The following is a 26,558-nucleotide window of genomic DNA, read 5'->3' as shown; positions in this document are numbered from 1 at the left end:
ATAATAAGAGACACAGAGGCACAACTGGTTTACAAGAAGAGGGAGTTAATGGCAGCCGAATAGAGATAAAGACTTAATGCATTTCATCATGGACCTAGGCTTCTTTATGAGTTTTTAGGAATGGTTTGGAGTTAAGCTTTTCAGTAAAAAGCTTTTTGTAATTAGTCTGTAGAGCCGTCTTTTACTTAATATAATTTAAAGCATTCTCAAAAAAAAAATCTTAAAAAAAAACACTTCCTTTTTTGAAGCAAGGTACTAATACGGCATGACTTATAAATATGTAAATATACGCATGCCTACAAGTCGTCTCTCTCTTTCTCTGTCTGTCTCTCTCTGGGCTCTTGTGTATGTAATCCATAAGCTTTGACGGTTTGATTTGGCGATGAGTTACCAGGACATTGTGGTGGGCGGAACAGGGAGGAAGGATGAGGGCAAGCAGGATTCCAGCCAGGCCGTGGCGGCAGGCATCTTCCAAATCAACACATCTGTCTCCACCTTCAAGCGCCTCGTCAACACCCTCGGCACGCCCAAGGACACCCCCGAATTGCGTGAGAAATTGTAAGCTTTTTTTCTATATCTAAGTTAAAATTTCCACAATCTTCTGCCCCCCCCCCCCCCCCCCCCCAAAAAAAAAAAAAACCTAAAAATTCCTGTCACGAGACCCAAAAGTATTTTAGGCATTAAGTTCATGCATCAGAATGGGTGATTGTCAAAATACGCAGCGGAAATGATAACCAAACTTGAGACCACAAGAGCAAGTAGAGTGCAGAAAATAGACAGCACAAGAGAAGGAGAGAGATAGGCGTATAACCCTTCTCTATACACAAGATCCTGAGGAAAACTGAATGAATACAATGTGGGGGCAATGAGGCCTATATAGTATATATATGGCCCCATGAGTGCAGTCGGCCAGTAGATGGATAGCCGACTGGACCTGAAATGCCCACGACCTGAAAATACAGCAGTCGGCCAGCATATCAAAGTCGGCCATCACTCGTGTGGAGTCGGCCAGCAGCAGGGAGCAACTGGGACTGCCTGTGACCAGTCGGCCAGCATCTGGTACAGCCGACAGGCCCTACACTGCCTCCCACACCTTGGAAAAATAGGGAAAAATGGGAAAAAAATACGGGGAGTGAGGAAAAATGATAAAACACCTATATAGGGCGGGCACACCCACAACAGAGGCCCTGGTGTCTGATAAAGACAGGAGATGACTTCTAACACCCCCTCTCAGCTCCTGGCTGTGAAATCAACCCAGGGGAGCTGGAGTGCCGCCTGAGCGTAGCCTGAGGTAGAGACTTCATGAAGAGGTCCGCCGCATTGTCCTCCGTCGAACAATAAAGTAGCAAGATGTCACCAGCCAAGATCTTCTCATGTACAAAGTGATACTGTATCTCTATGTGCTTGGTCCGGGCATGGAAGACCGGGTTCCGAGCAATAGCTATACAACTCTGGTTATCGCAGTGGATGACTGTGGGCTCCTTCTGTGGAAACCCAATCTCACCCTCCGCAACCACACAACCTCGCAAGCAGCACCACAAGCAGCCCGGTACTCTGTCTCTGTCAAAGACAGGGCAATAGTTGACTGCCTCTTACTGCTCCAAGAAACTGCTCCTGAGCCGAGGGTAAAACTGTAACCTGAAGTAGATCTCCTCGTGTCTGGATCTCCTCCCCAGTCTGAATCACTCCAACCTTGGAGTCTGACTCCATCCCCTCTTGTGTAAAAGAGTCCTAGATCCTTCGTACTTTGCAGATACCGCAAGATCCACAATCCTGCGTCCCAATGAGACTTCAATGGCGTCTGCATAAAAGAGCTCAACAGCTCCACGGAGAAGCTCAAGTCCAATCTGGTGTTCAGCAACCAGATAGATGAACCAACCAACTTCCAATACTGCGAGGCATCAACTGGCTCACAAGGATCATTAACGGTTAACTTTGTGTTTGGGTCCATCGGCGAAGTAATAGGCTTGCAATTCTCCATCCCAAAGGCCTCAAGCAACTCATGAACATACTGCTGAGAGACAAAAAACCCCCTCTGGGTCTGCTAGATCTCCAATCCCAAAAAGAAGTGGAGTAAGCCTAAGTCGGTACTCCTTTGACAAGGCAGCCTTCGTCACGCTAATGTGCTCCACATGACCGCCGGTGAGAATGAGATCATCCACATAAAGGATGATAATCGTAACCACGCCGCGTTCCCGAAAGAGATACAGGTTAGGATCTGCAAAACCGATCTCTGAAATCCAGTCCGAACAAAGAAGGAATCAATCTTCTGATTCCAAGCCCTGGGAGCGTGCTTAAGACCATACAAGGCCTTACGTAACCTGTAAATCATCCCTTCTGATCCTGGAACAACAAAGCCTGGAGGCTGCTCAACATACACCTCCCCCTGCAGGTCACCATAAAGGAACGCAGATTTTACATCCATTTGATACACGGGCCACCTCTGAGAAGAAGCAAGGGCAAGAACGGTCCGAATCGTGGATATCTGTGCTGTCGGTGCAAAGGTATCCTCGTAGTCGATGCCTCGCCACTGAGCATAACCTTTAGCCACAAGTGTGGCTTTGTGTTTGTCCACCGATCCATCTGACGCATATTTGGTCTTAAAGACCCATTTGACACCAATGGCTAACCGTTTCGACGGCCTTGGTACCAACTCCCATGTGTTGTTCTTCTCGATGGCATGCTTTTGTCTCGGACTCTGTGTGATCTTCGAGGGCCGTCCTCTGTGGTCCACTCGGAGGGTAACTCCGTGACACCCGACTCCCGAAGGGTGTCCAACAACCACCTAGGTACTCGAACAGATCGTGGAGCCTCCTGCTGTTGCGGGGGCTCTACTCCAGCTATGGGTTCAACCTCCTGTGTTGACTGAGGGTGATCAACTGGAGCAATGGTCTGGGAATCATCATCATACTCTTCTGGATCTCCAAGAAGTGGCGGCTCCTCGACAGTGGATACTGGAACATGCTCATCAAAGACCGCATCCCGGCTGACAACAATCTCATTCCTGTCTGGATCATATTCCGAAGAAGCAGAGGGGGAAGCTTGACTCCAAGTCCTGCAAGCTTATATTCGTGGGGTATAATTCTCTTTCCAAGGGATGTGAATCAGATGATGATTGAATGGATGGATGCGATGCGAATAGAGATGATGAGAATGTGATGTGAATTAGATAGATGCGAATGGATGGATGGATGTGATGTGAATTAGATAGATACGAATTGATGGATGGTATTGAAGTCGTTGGAGACCGATTGAGGGTATGGACAGCCGTTGCCACAGCCTCTCCCCAAAGTGGACGAGGAAGATCACGATGCTCCAGCATGGTCCTCGCCATCTCCACCACAGTCCTGTTTTTGCGTTCTACAACTCCATTCTCTGAAGGCGATCCGGTATTGGCCAGTTCCCTCTTGATGCCATGGTCTGCACAAAATTTGAGAAATACAGTCGAGGAGAATTCACCCCCTTTGTCAGCCCTGAGAGTCTTTACCTGCAATCCAGACTCTTTCTCCACCATCACGTGCCAATCCTTGAACCGTGCAAAAGCTTGGTCCTTCTGGGAAAGAAAGTAGATCCACGTGAATCTGGTACAGTCATCAACAAGCAGCATAAAATAGAGAGATCCTCCCAATGATGGTGTCTGCTGAGGTCCACACAAGTCAGTGTGAATCAACTCCAACGGTTTCGAAGCCCGCCTGGAAGCCTGCTTCGGAAAGGATTCCCTGTGCTGCTTACCACGTATGCAAGAACTGCAACGTCCTTGCCTACTGCCAACATCTGGCAAGCCAACCACCATCTGGTCTCGAAAAGCTCGCCGCAATGCGTCCACATTTAAGTGGCCAAAACGAAAGTGCCACAGATCTCCGACCTGAGAACCTGTCAACGAGGAGAGTGCAGAGAGCTTGTAGATACCATTCTCCACATCGCCTTCCCAAACAACCTAGCTAGTCTCACGGTCCCGTAGAGCAACTGAATGCTTCTCAAATTCCACCTGAAGCCAGTCTTGCATACTTCATGCACTGACAGAAGATGAAAACCTAGAGCAGGGACGTAAAGAACACGGGAAGCATGCTTGCCCCCCTTGTCGTCGGGAATAATCTCCATCCGGCCCTCACTGTGTATCGGAATAGTGGAGCTGTCGCCAATAAAAATGCGACTTGACTGCCGTTTCAGAACCAAAAAGACGGAGTCATGTGCCTGGAAGCACATGACTCCGTCAAGAATCCATTCTCGGGTATCCTTCGCGGTGAAGCCAACTGCCTCCTCGCTCGAAGACGATGAAGCATCGGAGTCCATCATCTCTAAGTGCACAAATGCAGGACTCTTTGCAGCTGAGGCTGAAGAATCAGCACTCTTCCCAGTCCGCTTAGGACACTTCCTCCAATAGTGGCCTTTCTCGCCACAATCATTGCAGGATCGTTCGGCCTTCAGCTTCGCTCGTTCTGTGTCGGGCTTCTTCTCAGAAGACTTCTCCAGTGAAGCCTTCCCTTTGCCCGTGTTGTTATTCCGGCCTTTCGACCGTTGGCCAGTTAAGGCCTCCGAGCCTCCGCTGTTAGGAGGGTTCGTGAAACGTTCCTCCTGGTCCAAGACCATGGGCACAAGCTCCTTCCAAGTAATGGTGCTGAGCCTGCCACTCGTAATCAAAGAGGAGTAGAGAGCGGAATACTGAGCAGGCAAGTGGGACAGCAAAGTAATGGCCATGTCTTTAGATGATATCTCCTTCCCGGACTTCTTGCTGGAGAGCCTGCAGCTTGTTAATGTGCTCCCGCATCGTCGATGACTTTGCAGGGTTCATAACCCGCATCTGCACTTCCAAGGAGATCCTCTTCGTGGGTGATACCCTGTTATAAAGAGAAGCCAAGTGCTGCCATATGCCTCTGGCCAGCGTCATGTGCTTTACGTGATTGATTACTTGTGGTGTGCAATTGAGGAAAATAAATGACCGGACCCTGGCGTTGACACGATCCCACATCTGTGCCTGTGCCTCTCGGTCCTTCTTCATCGACAGTAACTCCCCTTCCTCTGCTTCCGGCCTTGGAACCCCGATAACGATGAAATCAGCAAGGTCATATGACTCCAGCACAGACTCCATCATCACCTTCCAGATGCCGTAATTGTTCCAGTCCAACTGACGGTCTACTGGGAACGTGGGAAGAGTCGGGATCTTCACATGCTTCTCAGCCATCTCTAACAAATCTACCATCACGGGGATGTAACTGAAAAGGGTGGGTGGGTGGGAAAAAAAAACTCTAAACCTACAAGTGGCTGTCCAGCACTTTAGCCTGCCTTCCTCTTGCAACTTCTCTTCCCGAACAGTCCAAACAGTCCACCAATCAGCAACATAACTATCCCCCTCTTGCTCAGAAAACTCCCAAGATCTATCAAGAGCCTAGGGCTCTGATACCATGTCAAAATACGCAGCGGAAATGATATTCATTATTCAACACATTGGAGAGCTGGTTGGAGCTTTGGGAGTTGCTATAGGGCTGGTTGCTTGCTTCCCGGACTCACACAAGCTTGGACAACGATCCCCACACTCTTCTAAAGGGCTGGTTGGTAAATTTCAGACCTGCAATTTCTGGTTATTGCGAGTTTTGGGCTGGTTACAGGTGTCCAAAGTCAACTTGGACAGTACAAGACAGCTCTAGGGACCTCCACAGGGCTGTAGGACCCCTTACAGGTGGAATTCTCGCGATAGAAAGTTGCTGTTTTGGACTGGTTATTGCACAAAACAGGCCGGACAGCAATGGAATATGTGAGTATGGATGTGTCTCAAGGTTTCCTGGTAACAGGTGCTTAGGGCAAGCATTGGGGACACTTGCTCGCGGAGAACACAGGTTTCTGGATCAGTTTCTCGCGTGGAAACAGGGCCTAAAGATCCATTTTCATCTTGTGCAGGGCGGAGTACCTGTGAGGATTCTGATACTCTTGTGCAGGGCGGATGTACCTGTGAAGAGGCTTGTGCAGGGCGGATGTACCTGTGTGTAGGGCGGATGTACCTACAGATTCTCTTGTTTGAAATGTATTCATTCATGATGTATTTGGAAGAATCAGGTGCAGGCTGGTGGTGAATCCCCAGGCTCCCGTAATCTTGTACTTTGCAGACTCTTTTGGTAATATAACCTAAAGGGGGGGGGTCAGCCTATCATCGGCCCCTTTATGTGGTGTACTGTCATTTTCAGCTTTGTGGTTGTAATACTCAAGTGTTAAGTGCTCAGAATCTTGTTCACATTTATACGATTCCAATACACGCGTCCGCCTCCCGTTACAGTAGGGAGCAATTGGGACTGCTTGTGACCAGTCGGCTAGCATCTGGTATAGCCGACAGGTCCTACACTGCCTCCCACACCTTGGAAAAATAGGGAAAAATGGGGAAAAAATACGGGGAGCGAGGAAAAATGATAAAACACCTATACAGGGCGGGCACACCTACAACAGAGGCCGTGGTGTCTAATAAAGACAGGAGATGACTTCTAACAGTGATATCATACTTGCCACCGTCACTATTAGTCAAGGGCTTCAAGTTTTGGTGGCTGCAAGGATTACTTAAGAGTGGTTCAATGTCTATATTGTAGACAAGGCAACTTGTCTCTCCAAGGATGAAAGCCACACATGGATGTGTACACATGACACTGGTTGGGGACAAGTGCTTGAGATGCGGTAAGACTCGAATAAATGATTAGTCCCAAAAGGTTGGCGTACTAGATGGAGGACCCAGTTGTCAGATCTTCCTCCAAACACTCCATCCCTCTTGTATTCACTAAGTTTTTTCTCTGTGTGTGTCCTTTGTCAGTTCCTCAAAAGACTTTGTTCCAGGGCATATGCCTGGGCTGTCAAACAAGAAGGGTAGTTTTTTCTGTGTCTATGTGTAACACGCGGAAGCTCTGGGGGTCTTCTTTCAGCCCTAAACACTCCCGGAAACATGCTGATGCAAAACGCAGATATGGAGAGAGAGTGGAAATTCAACCTATAGTACAAAAAGATACTCTTACACACAGCCCTAGGCTGCCTTGAATAAAAGGTGAATAACACCCAAAACTGTCCCCCTATGGGACTCCTACTGACCCAAACCCCTAGAGGGTTGAATGGCTAGCACAATGAGCATGAGTGCCTATTTATAAGCCTTGGATCCTTTGGAGAGCTGGCCAACCAGCAGTCGGCCAACAGCCTTGGCATAAATACAAAAATGCAAGCCCCTTTTATCAGCCGCCTTGTCTTTCTTGATGCGCTCCAACCCCTTGGCTCTCTGGAATCACCCGACTGCCCTCTGGAACCAGCCGACAGCATCCTCCTCCATGATCCCCATGCCCTGCTCCAAGTCCACCACAGATTCTGCACCTAAGGCTCCTACATTTTGGTTCTACTCATCTTTTACTGGCTGCCCCCTTCTGGATTAGCCCTGAGAAAGTACATGGCATTGATCATGCACATGACATCCCCCTCTGCTAAACTTGATGACGGGAATCCAACCTGCTCTTGGATGACTATCATCATCCCAATCCTTTTTCCGAAGTCCCCCTGTCATCCATCCATCCCTGGCAACCTTTTTCTCCGAAAGCCCAGCCTGTTCTCCAAACCACTCTGTCTCAGACAAAGATCTATTGATCTGTTCCATCTAGTCCACAATCCATTCCTGCCCTGACTCTGAACACCGTCTTGGTCTTCATTCCTGAGAAATGAGTCTGGCACTCTCACATCACCCTTGGAGGATAAACCTCCCTTGGGACCGTTGCCCGAGAACCTATCTGGCTCACAGGACTGCTATTCCCTTTGGCACTGTGGAACACCACCAACAAACCTCCTAGGAGCTCTTCCCGATTCTGTGCTCCTTGCCTTGGGCTTCGCATGCGTGTACTTTCCTGTACCTTGGACCTGTACACCGTCATATGGGACTGAATCAGTGTTTAGCTTTGCTGAGCCTGATGCTTTGATACCAATATAACACGCAGAAGCTCTGGGAGTCTTCTTTCAGCCCTAAACACTCCTAGAAACATGCTGATGCAAAACACAGATATGGAGAGAGAGTAGAGAGAGAGAGAGATGTACTGGAAAATTCAGTATGTTGATATGGTACAAAAAGGGTACTTTGTTACAGCCCTAGGCTGTCTTCATAAAAGGTGGTAAACACCCAAAATCTGGTCCTACTATAGGACCCTAGGGACCCAATCCCTAAAGGATTGAATGAGTCCAACTATGAGCTACCTTGCCTATTTATAGCTCCTTTATTTCCTTGGAGAACTAGGCGACTGCTGGTCGGCCAGCAGTCTTGGCCTTATATCCATAATATCCAGCGCCGCCCTTTGGTTGGTCCAGCCGCCCACCTTCTCTAAGCAGCCGACAGCCCTTCCTGGTTCAGCCGACAGGGCATCATTCCTTGTCCTGGCTCCAAGTCCAAGCTACTACCTCATCTGCACCCTGATGCTCCTAACGTCTGGTTCATATTCTTTATCTAGCTGCCTCTTCTGGATCAGCACCTGGGAATGTCCATGGCATCTTTCATGCACATGACATCCCCCTCTGCTAAACTTGATGACGAGATTCCAAACTGTTCTTGGATGACTGTCATCATCCCAATCTTTTCCTCCCGAAGTCCCTCTGTCATCCATCCATCCATCCCTGGCAACCCTTTTCTCTGAAAGCCCGGCCCGGTCTCCAAACCACTCTATCACAGACTAAGATCTATGCATCTGATTCCATCTAGTCCACAATCCATTCCTGACCTGACTCTAAACACTGTCTTGGTCTTCATTCCTGAGAAATGAGTCTGGCACTCTCACATCACCCTTGGAGGGTAAACCTCCCTTGGGACCGTTGCCCGAGAACCTATCTGGCTCACAGGCTTGCCATCCCCTCTGGTTCTGTGGAACACCACCAACAAACCTCCTGGGAGCTCTTCCCGATTCTGTGCTCCTTGCCTTGGGCTTCGTATCCGTGTACTTTCCTGTACCTTGGACCTGTACACCATCATATGGGACTGAATCAGTGTTTAGCTTTGCTGAGCCTGATGCTCTGATACCAATGTAACACGCGGAAGCTCTGGGGGTCTTCTTTCAGCCCTAAACACTCCTGGAAACATGCTGATGCAAAACGCAGATATGGAGAGAGAGTAGATAGAGAGAGATATGCTGGAAATTCAGTATATTACTATAGTACAAAAAGGTACTCTTACACACAGCCCTAGGCTGCCTTGAATAAAAGGTGAATAACACCCAAAACTGTCCCCCTATGGGACTCCTACTGACCCAAACCCCTAGAGGGTTGAATGGCTAGAACAATGAGCATGAGTGCCTATTTATAGGCCTTGGATCCTTTGGAGAGCTGGCCGACCAGCAGTCGGCCAGCAGCCTTGGCATAAATACAAAAACGCAAGCCCCTTTTATCAGCCGCCTTGTCTTTCTTGATGCGCTCCAGCCCCTTGGCTCTCTGGAATCAGCGGACAGCCCTCTGGAACCAGCCGACAACATCCTCCTCCATGATCCCCATGCCCTGCTCCAAGTCCACCACAAATTCTGCACCTGAGGCTCCTAAATTCTGGTTCTACTCATCTTTTACTGGCTGCCCCCTTCTGGATTAGCCATGAGAAAGTACATGGCATTGATCATGCACATGACACTGTCCTTTGTCAGTTCCACAGAAGACTTGTTCCAGGGCATGCCTGGGCTGTCAAACAAGAAGGGACTAGAGATGTCCAGACATTGCTTCGAGGGGCAAGAAAAGCTGCATAATTTTTGAAGATGAAGAAGAACAGCTGATTTTTTGTGGCTATTGTTCTGCACCACACCACCAAATCTTGTTCTGGAGTAGCATGACAGACAGGAAGATATATTGGATAAAGACAGAGCATCTACAATGACACTCCACCCGACATGTACAAGGTAGACATAGGAAGAATAGGATAGAAAACCATGTGGTGCACAACAAGGTGGAAAGGTACGTAGTGTACGGCACGCTATCAGTACGTACGGAACGTACTTCTGTACGGAACAAATTTTAAGGTACGTAAACAGTACGCACCATTTGTAAACAGTCCTAGAAACTGAATATTTTGTAGACATAGCAACCAAAATACTTAAAATAAAGACTGAACCTCATTACTTAAAGTTTAAATCAACTATCAGTTACCAAGCCCATTACACAATACCTCATGTCAACAGTCATAGTGATATAAGCAAGAACCATGAAAGTCATAGATGATAAAAGAGAGTACAAATATCATGTCTACAGCACATGTCCTGGTCCACAAGTGCAAAAAGCAAAACAATGAAACACTACAGTTGTCTAGACTCTAGAGTCTAGACGCAAGAGTCTCAAATCTCATCATCAGATGAAGATGATGAGTCTTCTGAAGAGAGCATGCCTCCATCATTGATACCATTGCCCTCTTCATCGAACTCTGGCTTAGCAACAACAAGCTCTAGTGCATCCTCGTCATATGCCTCGGGAATCTGAGTGTGAATGAGTTCGACAGCCTCATTTGCACGCCTCTGCTGGGTGCGACGAACTGGAAGCTTTCCCCTGCGAATGCTCTCTCGTCTCGCAGAGCCTGGATCTGGAGCTGCCTGGCGTAGAGGAATGCTGAGAGATCGTGCACGTGAGTGGGTCACACAACGATTCACGCTCTCAAGCTCTCTATGTAAAGCTCTCAAAATCTCATCTTGCTCATCTCTAATCTGCCGATCCACAAGCTCCGGGCTGGGTTCATCTACCAATTTGAGTAGTGTTGGATCAACCTGTTTAAACATGCCACAAATTGCATATTGGATATTCATTAGAAAAAAATTTCTACTTCTAAGTTCTTCTTGAGTCCAAATTCCAATTTATATGTGCTTCGGTGACCCCAAAGCATGGTAGCTGCGCACGAGCCTCATGTTAGCTCTGCAGTACACCAACTTCTCTAATTGAGAAGTACTAAGGCGATTCCGAATCTTGGTGTGTATAAGAGAGTATGAGCTCCAGTTCCGCTCACATGCTCCAGTTGAGCAATCCTGTGCAAAAATGAGTGCAATGCGAGCAAATTTGTAAATCTTTTAATACTAAAACATCAAGCTTCACTTCCGAAGACTCAAGGAACGCAAGCTTGTTGCAGGCAAAGTTGTGAGGCATTACCTTGTGAAGTTTAAGAACTATCTTCCCATTGATGCTAAATGGGTAGTTGAAGAGTTCTTCAGAGATTGCCCGCATGTGCTTCAGACATATTTGGATGCTTTTCAATTGTGGACAACTGTTTAGAAGCCGGGGGAGATGTCACCATTTGGCCACCCAATCGGTCCACCCATGCTTTCTTATCATGTATGTACATTGGACTGGTGTCCATGGCAGTTGTATATGCCAGGGAGATTGATGCCACTCGTGTGATACTGTGGACTTGGCTTTCCGTTGGGACTTGTGCCTCTGTGTACATGCCCGGAAATGCTTGGTGGATTAGTGTTCCATTGGGTCTGGTACCTCGTGTACTTGCCTGGGGCACGTCTATTTTGGTATAGTCTCATGAACGGGGATTGTCCATACCAATGCTGCATTGCATAGCATCTTTATGTGCTTGCTTGACCAATGTGTAGTTCTGGGTAAGGAGACGCCCGCCCGCGAACCGTGCATGTGAAACTGTCTGCTGACATGGTTATGTGGCATGTGACAGGTGGTAATTATTGGTCATAAACTTGGCCTTAGGAGTTAGCACTAATATAAGTGAGTGTGTACACACTTCATTAAGTTTTGGGCGACCAAAACTCACTTATAAATTATGACCAGCCCGATGTTCACACACATTGACATAACCCAATGTCCACCGCCCAGACCTTATTCCCTTTGTACAAAGGGAGTAACCAGCCATGTGTCCACTCTAGCTTGCTCTCCACAAAGCACCTAGCTGCCACCTACACTGGACAACTCACCACCTCACTCCTCTTTCTCTCTCTAGAGATTGGCGCCTCCTTGTTGGGCTGCATTTTTTGCACATTCTCTTTCCCAACTGCATTTCCAAGCTTGCTAAGGTGATTTTCAAGCTTCCAAGTGTTTCCGGATCCTAATCACTCTCCTACACACTCCCAATGACTGAAATTCAGCAAAACAGCTCTCTTTATTGCTGTAATTTCTTGTCTTTTTGCTGAAAACCCTAATTTCAGCCCTCCTTTCTCAAGTTGAACCATAGGGGAAGCTTTCCCAAGGTTCCCTTCATCCTCTTGAAGACTTTTGTCGCGAAGAACTGCTACAAATCGAAGATCTCTTCACTCCAAGGACTTCCATCGCGAAGACTTCTGCTGTCATCGACTCTACTTGCAATTGGTAAGCTTTAATGCTTAAATATGAAAGCAAGTAGCAGGAGGGAGGAACCGGATTAGAAGATCACATACCCTGTGTAGTGTTCTCTTGTCTTACGTGCTCTCTTGCAGATTGTTGCTACCATGTGTTGGTGGAACAATAGAGAGATGATGGTAGGGAACATGGGCACTTGAGAGGGTAGTGTGGGTTGCAAGTCTACATCAACAACCACTTGTTTGCAATACTGTATTCATATGCATTGGTATGGAAATCTGGTCAGAAATGCCCATGACACTATGTACTTGATCCTCCCAAGATCAATATACTTTATTTGAGGGAGGGGTCGGCCGTTTCGGCCAGAATTCAGCAATTTACTTCTTGTATTTGAGCAAGTGTCCATCAAATCTTAGTGTATTTAAGTGTATTGATTAGCATTGTGTTCAACCAAGTTACATTTGCAAAGAGATCCTAATGTACAGAGGGTCATAGAATCAAAGTCGCATGTCAAGGCTGATGTGGTCACTTTTGATGCAATTGCCCAACAGATGGGAATCGACAAACCTTGAGAGTTGGCGGTTGCTTATCTAAAAAGCCGTGGCGAAGTTGTTTCCGATGATGAGGGCAAGTGGGTCTTCACACGGCAGCCTCACAGGCTATCCCGTGAAGGGAATTCCGATGATGTTGTGAGAGGGCAGGCAGGCCGCACGCCGAGCAAGTGATGTAAGTGGGCATGCAGCCCGAGCAAGTGTTTTGAGGGGGCTTGCAGCCCATGCAATAGATTTGAGGGGGCATGCAGCCCGAGGAGATGATGTACATCGACATGCAGCTCGTGGGAATGATGAGGGGTTTTCAGCTCATTTGAGAGATATAGAAGATCTTCATGCATTGTCGGTGGTATCTCCACCTTCTAGGTATGCTCCTGCTCCTAAAGTTCCATCTAGAGTGGAGGGTGTTACGCGGGAAATCAGCCCTAGATCTGGGCATCGTCGCCAACGTAGGCATGACGAGGAGGAGGATGTATTAGAGCGTTGGGATGCCCGTCATGGCAAGAAGGCCAAAGAGTTCAAATCATGGGACAAGGACATTAAATTCGAGAGCTATAATGGAAAGTTGGATACTACCAAGGCACTTGCTTTCATAAGGCAATTTGAGATAGCCTTTTGCACTGAGGAATTTACGGAGAAATCTATGCTCAGACATGTGGGTATGCATCTTAAAGAGACTGCAAATGATTGGTGGATGGCAAAAGCGTTTGGATAGGACAGTTGCCCGTACATGGAGTGCTTTCAAAGAGCAATTTTATGATCAGTTCGCACACTCAAGACAACCACTGGTGTGAAGGAGGTAAATTACTTGCCAACTCAAAATGTTTATTATTAAACTTCATATGTGTAACCTCATGAGTCACGAGTATTGAATCTTGAGTCCTAATGGATGCTCAGCATTGAGTATTGACTCTTGATACGTGTTATGTGCCATGTCACATGTGGCAGGTGGATCCCTTTTATCTTCGATAGGCTCCTCGCTCATACTAGTGATGCGGAGGCTCAGCTTCAGGAGGACCGGTTGCGAGACAAGCAGGAGGAGATATATCGAGAGCACTAGTGATGCGGAGGCTCAGCTTCAGGAGGACCGGTTGCGAGACAAGCAGGAGGAGATACCGAGAGCTCCACAGAGAGCTTGAGAGCATAGATCGTAGGGTTACATGTGCTCGATCACGAGCTATGAGTATTGTAGATGCTGATGCTCATGGAGCTTCTACTAGCAGTCTAGGTGGTCGAGGCCGTGCTCAGATAGGTCAGCAACGCGAGTCTCTTGCACATGATGATGATCATCATCATCCCTTAGATGAGGGGCCCATAGATAGGAGTGACGCCATTGCTACAGTGCCGGTGGTCAGAGAGCTTGACTACGACTCGGATGGCAACATGTTGACGGATGGAGATGTTTCTTCAGAGTCATCATTTGGAATGAAGTGTGTGCACACTCACTTATAAATTAGTGCTAGCTCCTAAGGCCAAGTTTATGACCAATACTTACCACCTGTCACATGCCACATAACCATGTCAGCAGACAGTTTCACACGCACGGTTCACGAGTAGGCGTCCCCTTACCCGAAACTACACATTGGTCAAGCAAGCATGAAAACAGCATGCAATTTCCAATTGCAAGCAAGCACATAAAGATGCTATGCAATGCAGCATTGGTATGGACAATCCCCGTTCATGAGACTATACCAAAATAGACGTGCTCCAGGCAAGTACACGAGGTACCAGACCCAATGGAACACCAATCCACCAAGCATTTCCGGGCATGTACACGGAGGCACAAGTCCCAACGGAAAGCCAAGTCTACAGTATCACATGAGTGGCACCAATCCCCGGCATAAACAACTGCCATGGACACCAGTCCAATGTACATACATGATAAGAAAGCACGGGTGGACCGATTGGGTGGCCAAATGGTGACACTCACTTTCGAGGACTCAGTGTAATTGCCACCAGAAAAAGCAGCATCAAATTGCTGTAAGGAGGTAAGAGCCTTGAGCCTTTTTTTTCCCCCATTGAATGTGTTAAATTTCACTGCAGCTCCCCCTTCCTTATAATCCTTCGCCTTACCCAAAGGCGCTAGATTATTGTAAGGAAGTGGCTTTACAACATTGCTACCCCCTTAATTCATGCCCATACAAGGGTTAACATTGCCAATTCCCACACCCTATATACCATGCAATCCTGCTGATCCACCCATGTTTCCAAACATTCCACTATGCATTCCGGGCTGCATGCCCCCATACATGTTTCCTTGCATTCCGAGCTGCATACCACCATACATGTTGCCTTGCATTCCAGGTTGATAACTAGCACCAAAATTCCCTTGCTTTCCCATGCCTCCTTGAGGATAACCCCCAGTCATAGATTGGAACACGGAACCGCCGCCAAAATAGCCTGGATGCAAAGATTGCTGCGGAATAGGTGGCTGCCCGAAAAAGGAATTCTGTGGGTTAGCATCGTAAGTGTTCTGCATGTTGGAAAACTATCCTTAAGCAAGATCTTGTGGGATATCACCACTGTTGACCTGAGGTGGGTTCCTAGAATGCACCTTTTTCTTCTTCTTCTTAGGCTCAGAAGGGGCCCTCATAAATTCAGCAAACTTCTCACTTTGCTTGAGCTACATAAGCACATCCACTGCCCTTGTCAATCGGGCTTTAGATTGGGCATCCTCTTCTCTTTACTTGGCATCTCTTCTGGCTGGGTTTAACGTGCATCCACTGCAGCCTGTTCTTCTGCATGTGTATCCTCAAATTCAGTTCTCTCAGGAGTGGATTCCTCCTCTTCCTCTTCGTCATAGTCACAGTCTTCTTGTTGATCAGACATGCTTATACATATGCATGTCCAAATTGCCGGTCCCCTGGTCCTCTTAGCATAGAGGCTTCACACAGCCCTGTGCTTAATACACCACACTGTACTTCACCTCTAATCTGCCAAGAAGGTACATCCACGAGGCCCTGAAAACGCAGCCAATTGGCCCATGCACGTTGCCATAAAATAGCCCACGAACCCTTCCAAAAACATGCTAGAATTGCTCTTGTTTTTGCCCTCTTAGGCTGCAAATCCCTCCTCTCACAAGGGACCAACACTCCCGAAGAACAGCGAACGAGCCGGAAGAAAGAGAAACTTTAACTTGTGTGCGTCTGATGCCGCCCACCAGCCTGTATCTAGAGAGAGAGAGAGAGAGAGAGAGAGAGAGAGAGAGAAGTAGGCGGCTATCCCTGTACAGCAGCAGTCCGCTGCCTTCCTCTTGTTTCTCCTATGGTCTACCTCTTCGACGAGAGAGAGAGAAAAGAGAGCCTGCACTGTGTTACAGCCCAGCCCACCAGCCAGAAAGCCAACGTGCTGCAGCCCGACTGCTGCAGTCCAGCCCTGCGCTTCTTGTTGACCAGCATGTCGGCCAGGCTTGCGCTTCCCTGCGGCCCGCCAGTCACTAGGAGAAAGAGAGTGAACAGACAAGCCCGCCTGTTTTTGCAAGAGAAAGGGAGACAGCCCCTATGCGCTGGCCTGTTGCACAAAGGGAAAACATCTGCTGTTCAGCCTCTGTACACCGCCTGGAGACTGCCCGCCAGCTTCCCCTTCAAAAAGCATGAGAGAGAGACGTGCAACTGCAGCTCGATTCCTCCAAAAAGAAAGGGTCCTCCTTCCCCCCCCAAATGGGCCACGATGCTAAGGGGTTCTTTTATTTTATTGGGTTTTTAACCCTTTGTCCCCACCAAACCATTGTCCTCCCCCCACATGGGGTTATGGAAAAAGGGCCTTAATAATACCTTGAGTCCTCTTGACCCCAAGTGTGCACATTTAATAGATGTTCTGCCCAATGTTCAGATACGTTGTACAAATACACAGGGTCATGACACTCATTGTGCTACTCCTAGACTTTGAGAAAGCTTATGATAGGGTGGATTGGATCTTTTTAGAGGGCACCATGAGCAGGATGGGATTCCCCATGGAGTGGATTCGTGGAGTCTCAGGACTTTACTCAACCTCACACAGCCAGGTTCTCATTCAGGGAGCCCATGGCGACTGATTCCCCCTTTCCCGCTCTGTTAGACAAGGCTGTCCTCTGGCACCGTACCTCTTCCTATTCGTTGCCAAGGCCATGAGTAGTTTTCTCTCCGCCTAGGAGACTGGGCTTCAAGGATTACCTTCTCCTCCGCACGCAGGTTGAGTTGCTGGACTCAGAGTTTGCAGAAGACAGTGCAGCTTTCCTTGCAGGAGATGTGGGGAATCTCCAGATATTTGCGGAGGCGATCAAGATCTTCTGCTGCGCATCAGGAGCGCAAATCAATTGGCACAAGTCGTGTGGTTTGTGGGTAGGCTCAGCACCTGCCCTGACTTGGCGACCAATTGAGGCTTTCAAGTGGATCCCAAGGGGCACTCCAGTTCGTTATCTCGGTTGCCAGGTTAGCATTAATCTCTCTCCCGAGCAGCAGCTCGCCCCGCTTCTTCAGAGTATTTAGAAGCAGCTTCTATATTGGAGCTCGGCGAGGCTCTCCCTAGCAGGTACAGTGGTGGTGGCAAACCAGGTACTTCTAGCCACCATGTGGTACATCACTTCGTGCTGGGCCTTTGTACTGGCGAGGTACAACGATTGATCTGGAACTTCTTACGGGCCGGCAATGATGGGAGACCAGCCAGGCCAAGGTAGCATGGAGAGTGATCATTCAGCCACGTCGCAAAGGGGGGCTAAGCCTCATAGACCCAGCTATCCAGAGCTGTGCCCTACTGGGCAAGCTGATTGTTAGAGGACTCCTTCCCGGTGGTGAGCCCTAGAAGGATTTCCTATTGGCCCAGATTTCAGCCCGCACTCCGGGTCTTGGGGACCCTTGGCCATAGAGTACCGGATGGATCTTCACAGAGATGCAAGCCCAGCTTTTGAGGGCCAGTTTACTTCGTGCTTGGGATCATCTCAGGCCAGCCCTCAGACAGATAGCTCCAGTTGCCTCAGAGGAGCGGCTTCGGCAGCCTTTGGTCTGGAACTCCCTGATCCATTTACCCAGTTGCCACATGTTAGTAGCCCAACCGTATGTATCTTTGGGGCGCCTTGAGCATGGGACCAGCCAGATCGCTTGGAGATTGGATCGCACACAGGCAGTTACCCCCGGAGGTGCAGGAGAGAGGCCGGACAGGTAAGAATCGACATTGACTCAGCTATCCCTCAGGAGTGGCTGACTCCTATCCCAGAGCCGACCCCCCCCCATTGTGGCTAGGCGTGTTTATGAGACACGATATCCTCGTGGCAGTCCACGGAGCAAATGAGAACAATGATCAACTCACTTTTTCTATTGGATCCCATGGCAGACTAGAGAGATATGAGCTTCCCTTGGAGGACTTCAGTGGTTGCACCTTGCAGAGGGTGAGGATGATTGGTTTTTGGGCACTGGAATGACACATAGACCTAGCACCGGCCAAGGTGGCTAGGGAGAGATTATGGCGGCTATGGAAATGGGAGTGCCAACCTCTCACGTGCCTTTAGTGGGACCCGGGAGAGTGGACTTGGCATGATCCTGTGGATTGAGAGGAGACTCTGGATGCCCCCTTCTTTGCACATACAGCGCGAATAGGCCGTAGGGTCCAGATGCCTGTGATAGAGCACATCGGCAGCAACAGCACATTGGCAGTTTCAGGGCCTATCACAATCACAATGCTTCCTTTTAGATTTCTGGAAAAGGCTTGGGGACAGCTTTCGGCCTAGAAAGATCACCCTCTTTCTTTGGTTGATGGCCCACAGGAGTTTGGCAGTCGGTATGTCAGAATATGCAGCGGAAATGATAACCAAACTTGGGTAGACAAGAGCAAGTAGACTGCAGAAAATAAACAGCACAAGAAACACAGAGAGATAAGTGTGTAAACTCTTCTCTATACACAAGATCGCGAGAAAACTCAATGAGGAAGTGGTGGGGGCAAGGGGCCTATATATACATCCCTGGGAGGGCAGTCGGCCAGCATATAAAGTGCCCACGACTGCTGAAAATGGTCCCACGACTGCATAAATGCAGTCGGCCAGCAGATGAATGCCCACGACTGAGAAACTCCAGTCGGCCAGCAGCCCAGTAGCCCACGACTGATAAACATGCAGTCGGTCAGCACTGGAGTGCTCCCGGCATCCTCTGGCAACCCTCCCACCACTAGGAAAAAATGGGAAAAATATGGGGAGTGTGGAAAAATGATAAAACACCTTATATAGGGCGGGCACACCCACAACAGAGGCCCTGGTGTATGAATATAGACAGGAGATGACTTCTAACACCCCCTCTCAGCTCCTGGCCTTGAAACCAACCCAAGGGAGCTGGAGTGCCGCCTGAGCGTAGCCTGAGGTAGAGACTTCCTGAAGAGGTCCGCCGCATTGTCCTCCGTCAAACAATAAAGTAGCAAGATGTCACCAGCCAAGATCTTCTCACGTACAAAGTGATACTGTATCTCTATATGCTTGGTCCGGGCATGGAAAACCGGGTTCCGAGCAATAGCTATACAACTCTGGTTATCGCACTGGATGACTGTGGGCTCCCTCTGTGGAAACCCAATCTCGCCTAGCAGCCTCCGCAGCCATACAACCTCACAAGCAGCCCGATACTCTGCCTCTGTCGAAGAAAGGGCAATAGTTGGCTGCCTCTTGCTGCTCCAAGAAACTGCTCGTGAGCCGAGGGTAAAACTGTATCCTGAAGTAGATCTCCTCGTGTCTGGATCTCCTCCCCAATCTGAGTCACTCCAACCTTGGAGCTTGACACCTTTCCCTCCTGTGTAAAAGAGTCCCAGATCCTTCGTACTCTGCAAATACCGCAAGATCCGGAATCCTGCGTCCCAATGAGACTTCAATGGCGTCTGCATAAAAGAGCTCAGCAGCCCCACGGAGAAGCTCAAGTCCAATCTGGTGTTCAGCAACCAGATCAATGAACCAACCAACTTCTGGTACTGCGAGGCATCAACTGGCTCACAAGGATCTGTAACGGTTAACTTTGTGTTCGGGTCCATCGGCGAAGTAATAGGCTTGCAGTTCTCCATCCCAAAGGCCTCAAGCAACTCATGAACATACCGCTGCTGAGAGACGAAAACCCCCCTCTGGGTCTGCCATATCTCCAATCCCAAGAAGAAGCGGAGTAAGCCTAAGTCGGTCATCTCAAACTCCTTTGACAAGGCAGCCTTCGTCACTCCAATGTGCTCCACATGACCGCCAGTGAGAATGAGATCATCCACATAAAGGATGATAAGTGTGACCATGCCGCGCTCCCGAAAGAGATACAGGTTCGGATCTGCAACCGATCTCTGAAATCGAGTCCAAATAAAGAAGGAATCAATCTTCTGATTTCAAGCCCTGGGAGCCTGCTTAAGACCATACAATGCCTTATGTAACCTGTAAACCATCCCTTCCGATCCTGGAACAAAAAAGCGTGGAGGTTGCTCAACGTACACCTCCTCCTGCAGGTCACGATTAAGGAACGCAGATTTTACATCCATCTGATACACGGGCCACCTCTGAGAAGAAGCAAGGGCAAGAACGGTCCGAATCGTGGACATCCGCGCTGTCGGTGCAAAGGTATCCTCGTAGTCGATGCCTGGCCGCTGAGCATAACCTTTAGCCACAAGCCTGGCTTTGTGTTTGTCCACCGACCCATCAGACGTGTATTTGGTCTTAAAGACCCATTTGACACCAATGACTGACCGCTTCGACGGCCTCGGTACCAACTCCCAAGTGTTGTTCTTCTCGATGGCATCAAGTTCCACCTGCATTGCTTTCCTCCAAGTATCCTGTGAAAGGGCTTCCTTTACGGAAGTGGGCTCTTTATCCCGCATGATACGAGACATCAAAGCATAGTTCACCTGAAGAAGCTCCGCCGTGTTGCTTTTATCTCGGACTCGATGTGATCTTCGAGGGCCGTCCTCTGTGGTCCACTCGGAGGGTAGCTCCGTGACACCTGACTCCCGAAGGGTGTCTAACAACCACCTAGGTACTCGAACAGATCGTGGAGCCTCTTGTGGTCGCGGGGGCTCTACTCCAGCTGCGGGCTCAACCTCCTGTGATGACTGAGGTGAATCAACTGGAATGATAGACTGGGAATCATCATCAGACTCCTCTGGATCTCCAAGAAGTGGCGGCTCCTCGACAGTGGATGCTGGAACATGCTCGTCAAAGACCACATCCCGGCTGACAACAATCTCATTCCTATCTGGATCATACAATCTGTATCCCTTGGAAAGAGAGTTATACCCCACAAATACCAACTTGCGGGACTTGGAGTCAAGCTTCCCCCTCTGCTTCTTCGGAATATGTACATACGCGTCACTCCCAAAGACACGGAAGTGCGAGACATCGGGTTTCCTGCCAAAATATGCCTCAAATGGAGTCATATGGGGTACAGAAGTCGTCGGAGAGCGGTTAATGGTATGGACAGCCGTTACCACAGCCTCACCCCAAAGTGGACGAGGAAGATCACGATGCTCCAGCATGGTCCTCGCCATCTCCACCACAGTCCTGTTCTTGCGTTCAACAACTCCATTCTCCGAAGGCGATCCGGTATTGGCCAATTCCCTTTTGATGCCATGATATGCACAAATCGAAAAAATACAGTCGAGGAGAATTCACCTCCTTTGTCAGCCCTGAGAGTCTTGACTTGAAATCCAGACTCTTTCTCCACCATCACGTGCCAATTCTTGAACCGAGCAAAAGCTTGGTCCTTCTGGGAAAGAAAGTAGACCCACGTGAATCTGGTACAATCATCAAGCAGCAGCATAAAATCGAGAGATCCTCCCAAAGATGGTATCTGCTGAGGTCCACACAAGTCAGTGTGAATCAACTCCAATGGTTTCGAAGCCCGCCTGGAAGCCTGCTTCGGAAAGGATTCCCTGTGCTGCTTACCACGTATGCAAGAACTGCAACGTCCTTGCCTACTACCAACATCTGGCAAGCCAACCACCATCTGGTCCCGGAAGGCGCGCCTCAATGCATCCACATTTAAGTGGCCAAAACGAAAGTGCCACAAATCTCCGACTTGAGAACCTGTCAATGAGGAGAGTGCAAAGAGCTTGTAAATGCCATTCTCCACACCGCCTTCCCAAACAACTTTGCCAGTCTCACGGTCCCTTAGAGCAACTGAATGCTCCTCAAATTCCACCCGAAAGCCAATCTTGCATACCTCATGCACTGACAGAAGATGAAAACCCAAAGCAGGGACATAAAGAACACGGGAAGCATGCTTGCCCCCCTTGCCGTCGGGAATAATCTGCATCCGGCCCTCACTATGTATCGGAATAGTGGAGTTATCGCCAATAAACTGACTGCCGTTTCAGATCCAGAAAGAAGTCACGGGATGGAATAAGCACCACTGTCGAGAATCCATTCCCGGGTATCCTTCGCGGTGAAGCCAACTGCCTCCTCGCTCGAAGATGATGAAGCATCGGAGTCCACCATCTCTAAGTGCACAAATGCCGGAGTCTTCGCAGCTGAGGCTGAGGAATCAACACTCTTCCCTGTCCGCTTAGGGCACTTCCTCCAGTAGTGGCCTTTCTCGCCACAATCATTACAAGATCTTTCGGCCTTCAGCTTCTCTCGTTCTGGATTAGGCTTCTTCTCAGAAGACTTCTCCGGTGAAGCCTTCCCTTTGCCCTTGTTGGTATTCCGGCCTTTCGACCGTTGGCCAGTTAAGGCCTCCGAACCTCCGCCGTGAGGAGGGTTCGTGAAACGTTCCTCCTGGTCCAGGACCATTGGCGCAAGCTCCTCCCAAGTAATGGTGCTGAGCCTGCCACTCGTGATCAACGAGGAATAGAAAGCAGAATACTGACCAGGCAAGTGGGAAAGCAAAGTGATGGCCATATCTTCAGATGATATCTCTTTCCCAGCTTGTAGAACTTCCTACTGAAGGGCCTGCAGCTTGTTAATGTGTTCCCGCATCGTCGAAGACTTTGCAGGTTTCATAACCCGCATCTGCACTTCCAAGGAGATCCTTTTCATGGGTGACACCCTGTTATACAAAGAAGCCAAGTGCTCCCATATGCCTCTCGCCAGCGTCATGTGCTTCACATGATTGATCACTTGTGGTGTGCAATTGAGGAAAATAAACAACCGGACCCTGGCGTTGACACGGTCCCACATGTGTGCCTGTGCCTCGCGGTCCTTCCTCGTCGATAATAACTCCCCTTCCTCAGCTTCCGGCCGTGGCACCCTGATGATAATAAAATCAGCAAGGTCATATGACTCCAGAACCGACTCCATCATGACCTTCCAGATGCCGTAATTGGACCCGTCCAACTGACGATCCACTAGGAACGTGGGGAGAGTCGGAATCTTCACGTGCTTCTCAGCCATCTCTAGTAAATCTGCCATCGCGGAGAGTAACCTGAAAGGGTGGGGGGGGGGGGGGGGGGAACTGAAAACCTGCAAGTGGCTGTCTTGCACCTTTGCCCGCCTTCCTCTTGCACCTTCTCTTCCCGTTCAGCCCAAAACAGTCCACCAATCAGCAGCCTAACACTCCCCCTCTTGCTCAGAAAACGCCCAAGATCTGTCTAGAGCCTATGGCTATGATACCATGTCAAAATATGCAGCGGAAATGATAACCAAACTTGGGTAGACAAGAGCAAGTAGACTGCAGAAAATAAACAGCACAAGAAACACAGAGAGATAGGTGTGTAAACTCTTCTCTATACACAAGATCCCGAGAAAACTGAATAAGTGGTGGGGGCAAGGGGCCTATATATACATCCCTGGGAGAGCAGTCGGCCAGCATATAAAGTGCCCACGACTGCTGAAAATGGTCCCACGACTGCATAAATGCAGTCGGCCAGCAGATGAATGCCCACGACTGAGAAGCTCCAGTCGGCCAGCAGCCCAGTACAAGAACACCTATGTAGTTGCCACCCCCCCTCCCCCCCCCCCCCCCCCCCCTCCTCCCCTTGTATGAGATAGCCTTCCTCCCCATAGAGCGGCCAACCAGAGGAGAAGTGTCTCTTCCCCTTTTGATCATTTTCTTTTCACCCTTAAAAGAGGCGAGTTCATTTTTAGCCCTTTGTGGTTGTATCTAGCCCTTTAAGGCCATTTTTTTTCATTAACTGATAGAAGGATCTTCTTCTCGGGAAAAAAAATAATAATCTTCATCCAAAGAATACATATCTGGTAGATTAATCTTGATGATAGGTAGTAGTAACAGCACTAACTTTTGGCCTTGTGGACAAGGCATCTGCCATGACATGTGTGTAAAAACTGAAAATGAAACATGTACAAGAAATTTGCCCATCTCATGTGCTTATCCGAAAGCTTTGTCTGAGTAAGAAAATACTTGAGACTTTGATGGTCTGTCTTGACCATAAATTCAGCCCCCAAAAGATAATGTTTCCAAATGGTCAAGGCATGAATCACAGCCAATAACTCCTCCTCATAAACCTGCAAGTGAAGCTCTGCATGTTGTAAATGACAGCTCTCAAAAGCCATTGCATGTCCCTCTTGATTGAGGACAGCCACTATGCAATCCCCACATGCATCACATTCCACTACAAAAAGGCTTATGTAAATCTGGTACAGTGAGAATTGGTTCTGTCATAATAGCGTCCTTTAATTTATGAAAGGCATCCTTCTCAAGTTGAGCCCATCTGAACACTATTCTTCTTCTTCGTAAGATCATAGAAGCAAGAGAATCAAAGTGTCATGTGAATCTTCTGTAATAAGAACATTGCCCAAGAAAACACGGGCCAATCCTTGATGGCTTGGATCTTCACTAGATCCATGCGCACACCATCTTTTGAAACAATATGCCCCAAATAGTGTTGAGAAGAATTCTTGACTAGAAAATCAGCAAGCAATCAGCTCTGTAGCAAGTGCCTCCATGAAGAGAAGTGCCAGAAAGCATAAAAGTTCTAGCAACCAACAAAAACAGCAAGCAAGGATGATCCAACGAAAGCTTTGATGTAGATTCTGACTACATGAATAGCTTCAGAAGGGGGTAAAACTCTAGGATGCTTGGCATAAAAAGGCCAAGATCAACCAGCACACAAAACGAGGTATTTCTGTGACTCCTGCTGTCATGTGAAAAACTCCACATGATGAGTTGCGATCTGCTTTTTCGCTGAAGATAAGAGCTCTTTTTTTAATAAAACTGCCAAAAATAGTTGAAAGTCACTTATAACTGTTTTTTTGCTCCTAAATGACCCAAACTTGATAATTCCACGCACAATTTGGGTGCCCGTGTCGTGTGACCCTTCCAGATGGTAGTCCCCCCATCATAGTCCCCAACAGTGTGATTTAGTCCTATCCTGGGACATCTCCAACCCCGCCAGTGTGTGAATCTATCTTCATGAACCTTAGTAACATGATCATATGTGCAAGACATGTGAAGCTAATCCCTGAAGGGGCAATAGATAAAGAACCAGATTAGAACCTGTTAAGGACCAGATTTTGGAGCTTGTGCTGCTAGGTTTGGGCAGGAGAACCTTGTGGAGAGGACAGGAGGCTGTCGGCCAGTTTTGATGCAGTATTTCTCTGTCGGCTACAGCATGATATTGGAATGTTTGTCTTGGACCTGGCCGACAGCAAGTCGGCGAGTCCATAGAGGGTTTCTAGCCCTATATAAAGGGCACAGTTGCTCATGGTTAGATCATTCAGTTCTTTAGGAGCTGAGTCATAGATTTAGATTTAGATCTAGGTGTTTTACCACCTCTTGATGGGGCAGCCAATTGGCTAGCCAGGATGTACCTTCTTGTACTATAGAATATGCTGAATACACAGCTCTCTCTCTATCTCTTCTCTATCTTCTATATGCATTTTGCATCAAGCATGTTTCAGGATGTGTTTGGGGCTGAAAGAAGACTCCCAGAGCTTTTGCATGTAACATTGGTATTAGAGCATCAAGCTCAGCAAGGCTAAACACTAATTCAGTCCTAGATGAAGGTGCATAGTCCAAGGTAAGGAACACAATACCTAGAAGAAGTTCCCAGGAGGTTGGTTGGTGGTGTTCCACAACACCCAAGGGGAATGGCAATCCTTTGAGTCGGCGGGTGCCACTTGGGGCACACCATGGAAGGCTTTCAGGCAATGCTTCCAAGGGAGGATGATCCTCCTAGAGAAAGTGTTCAAGGATAGGGCATGAAGGGAAAGGGGACATGATGGAACAAATGCACATATCTTCATCAGATTTGGATTGGAATTGGAGAACAGTGCAAGTTTTTTAGTGAAAAGGTTTACCATGAAGGGAAGGATGACAGGTTTGGGACTCTAAGAATGAACAATGGGATGATGACAGTCATCTAAGAATAGAAGTTGGAATCCCGTCATCAAGTTTAGCAGAGGGGGATGTCATGTGCAAGACATGTGCAGGCTGATTCTAGGGCTAATTCCTGAAGGGGCAACAAATAAAGAACCAGATTAGAACCTATTAAGGACCAGATTTCGAAGCTTGTGCTGCTAGGTTTGGGCAGGAGAACCTTGTGGAGAGGACAGGAGGCTATAGGCCAGCTTTGATGCAGTATTTCTCTGTCGGCTACAGCAGGATATTGGAATATTTATCTTGGACTTGGCCGACAGCAGATCGGCTAGTCCATGGAGGGTTTCCAGCCCTATACCTACTCATTGTTAGATCATTCGGTTTTTTAGGAGCCAAGTCATAGATCTAGGTGTTTTACCACCTTTTGATGAGGCAGCCAATTGGCTAGCCAAGATTTACCTTCTTGTAATATAGAATATACTGAATACTCAGCTATCTCTCTATCTCTTCTCTATCTTCTATATGTGTTTTGCAGTAAGCATGTTCTAGGATTTGTTTAGGGCTGAAA

The 26,558-nt window shown here is 48.3% G+C and overlaps 2 protein-coding genes across 2 annotated transcripts in view; one reads left to right on the top strand and one right to left on the bottom strand.

Moving 5' to 3' along the window:
• The first annotated feature begins 280 nt into the window (after positions 1–280).
• The window catches only part of LOC147630161 (syntaxin-22-like), a 29,402-nt gene continuing 3,124 nt past the window's right edge, over positions 281–26,558 (top strand). The window contains exon 1 of the mRNA XM_086811806.1: positions 281–558. Within this exon, the coding sequence (XP_086667932.1) occupies positions 383–558 (176 nt within the window). The 5' untranslated portion in view covers positions 281–382. The remainder of the gene's footprint in view (positions 559–26,558) is intronic.
• LOC147630162 (uncharacterized) lies at positions 8,671–11,208 on the bottom strand. Its single transcript, XM_086810933.1, has one exon. The coding sequence runs from the start codon at positions 10,764–10,766 to the stop codon at positions 10,305–10,307; it is 462 nt and encodes a 153-aa protein (XP_086667059.1). The 5' UTR covers positions 10,767–11,208; the 3' UTR covers positions 8,671–10,304.

Source organism: Cibotium barometz, chromosome 17 (genome assembly GCF_041138505.1).
Source record: "Cibotium barometz isolate CiBa-2024 chromosome 17, ASM4113850v1, whole genome shotgun sequence".
Classification (NCBI taxonomy): Eukaryota; Viridiplantae; Streptophyta; class Polypodiopsida; order Cyatheales; family Cibotiaceae; genus Cibotium; species Cibotium barometz.
Note: the sequence above shows the minus strand (reverse complement) of the source record. Positions and strands in the feature narration are given on the sequence as shown.

Excerpts from the sequence above, each read along its gene's own strand:
- LOC147630162 (XM_086810933.1), bottom strand. The coding sequence starts at position 10,766 with ATGAATATCCAATATGCAATTTGTGGCATGTTTAAACAGGTTGATCCA.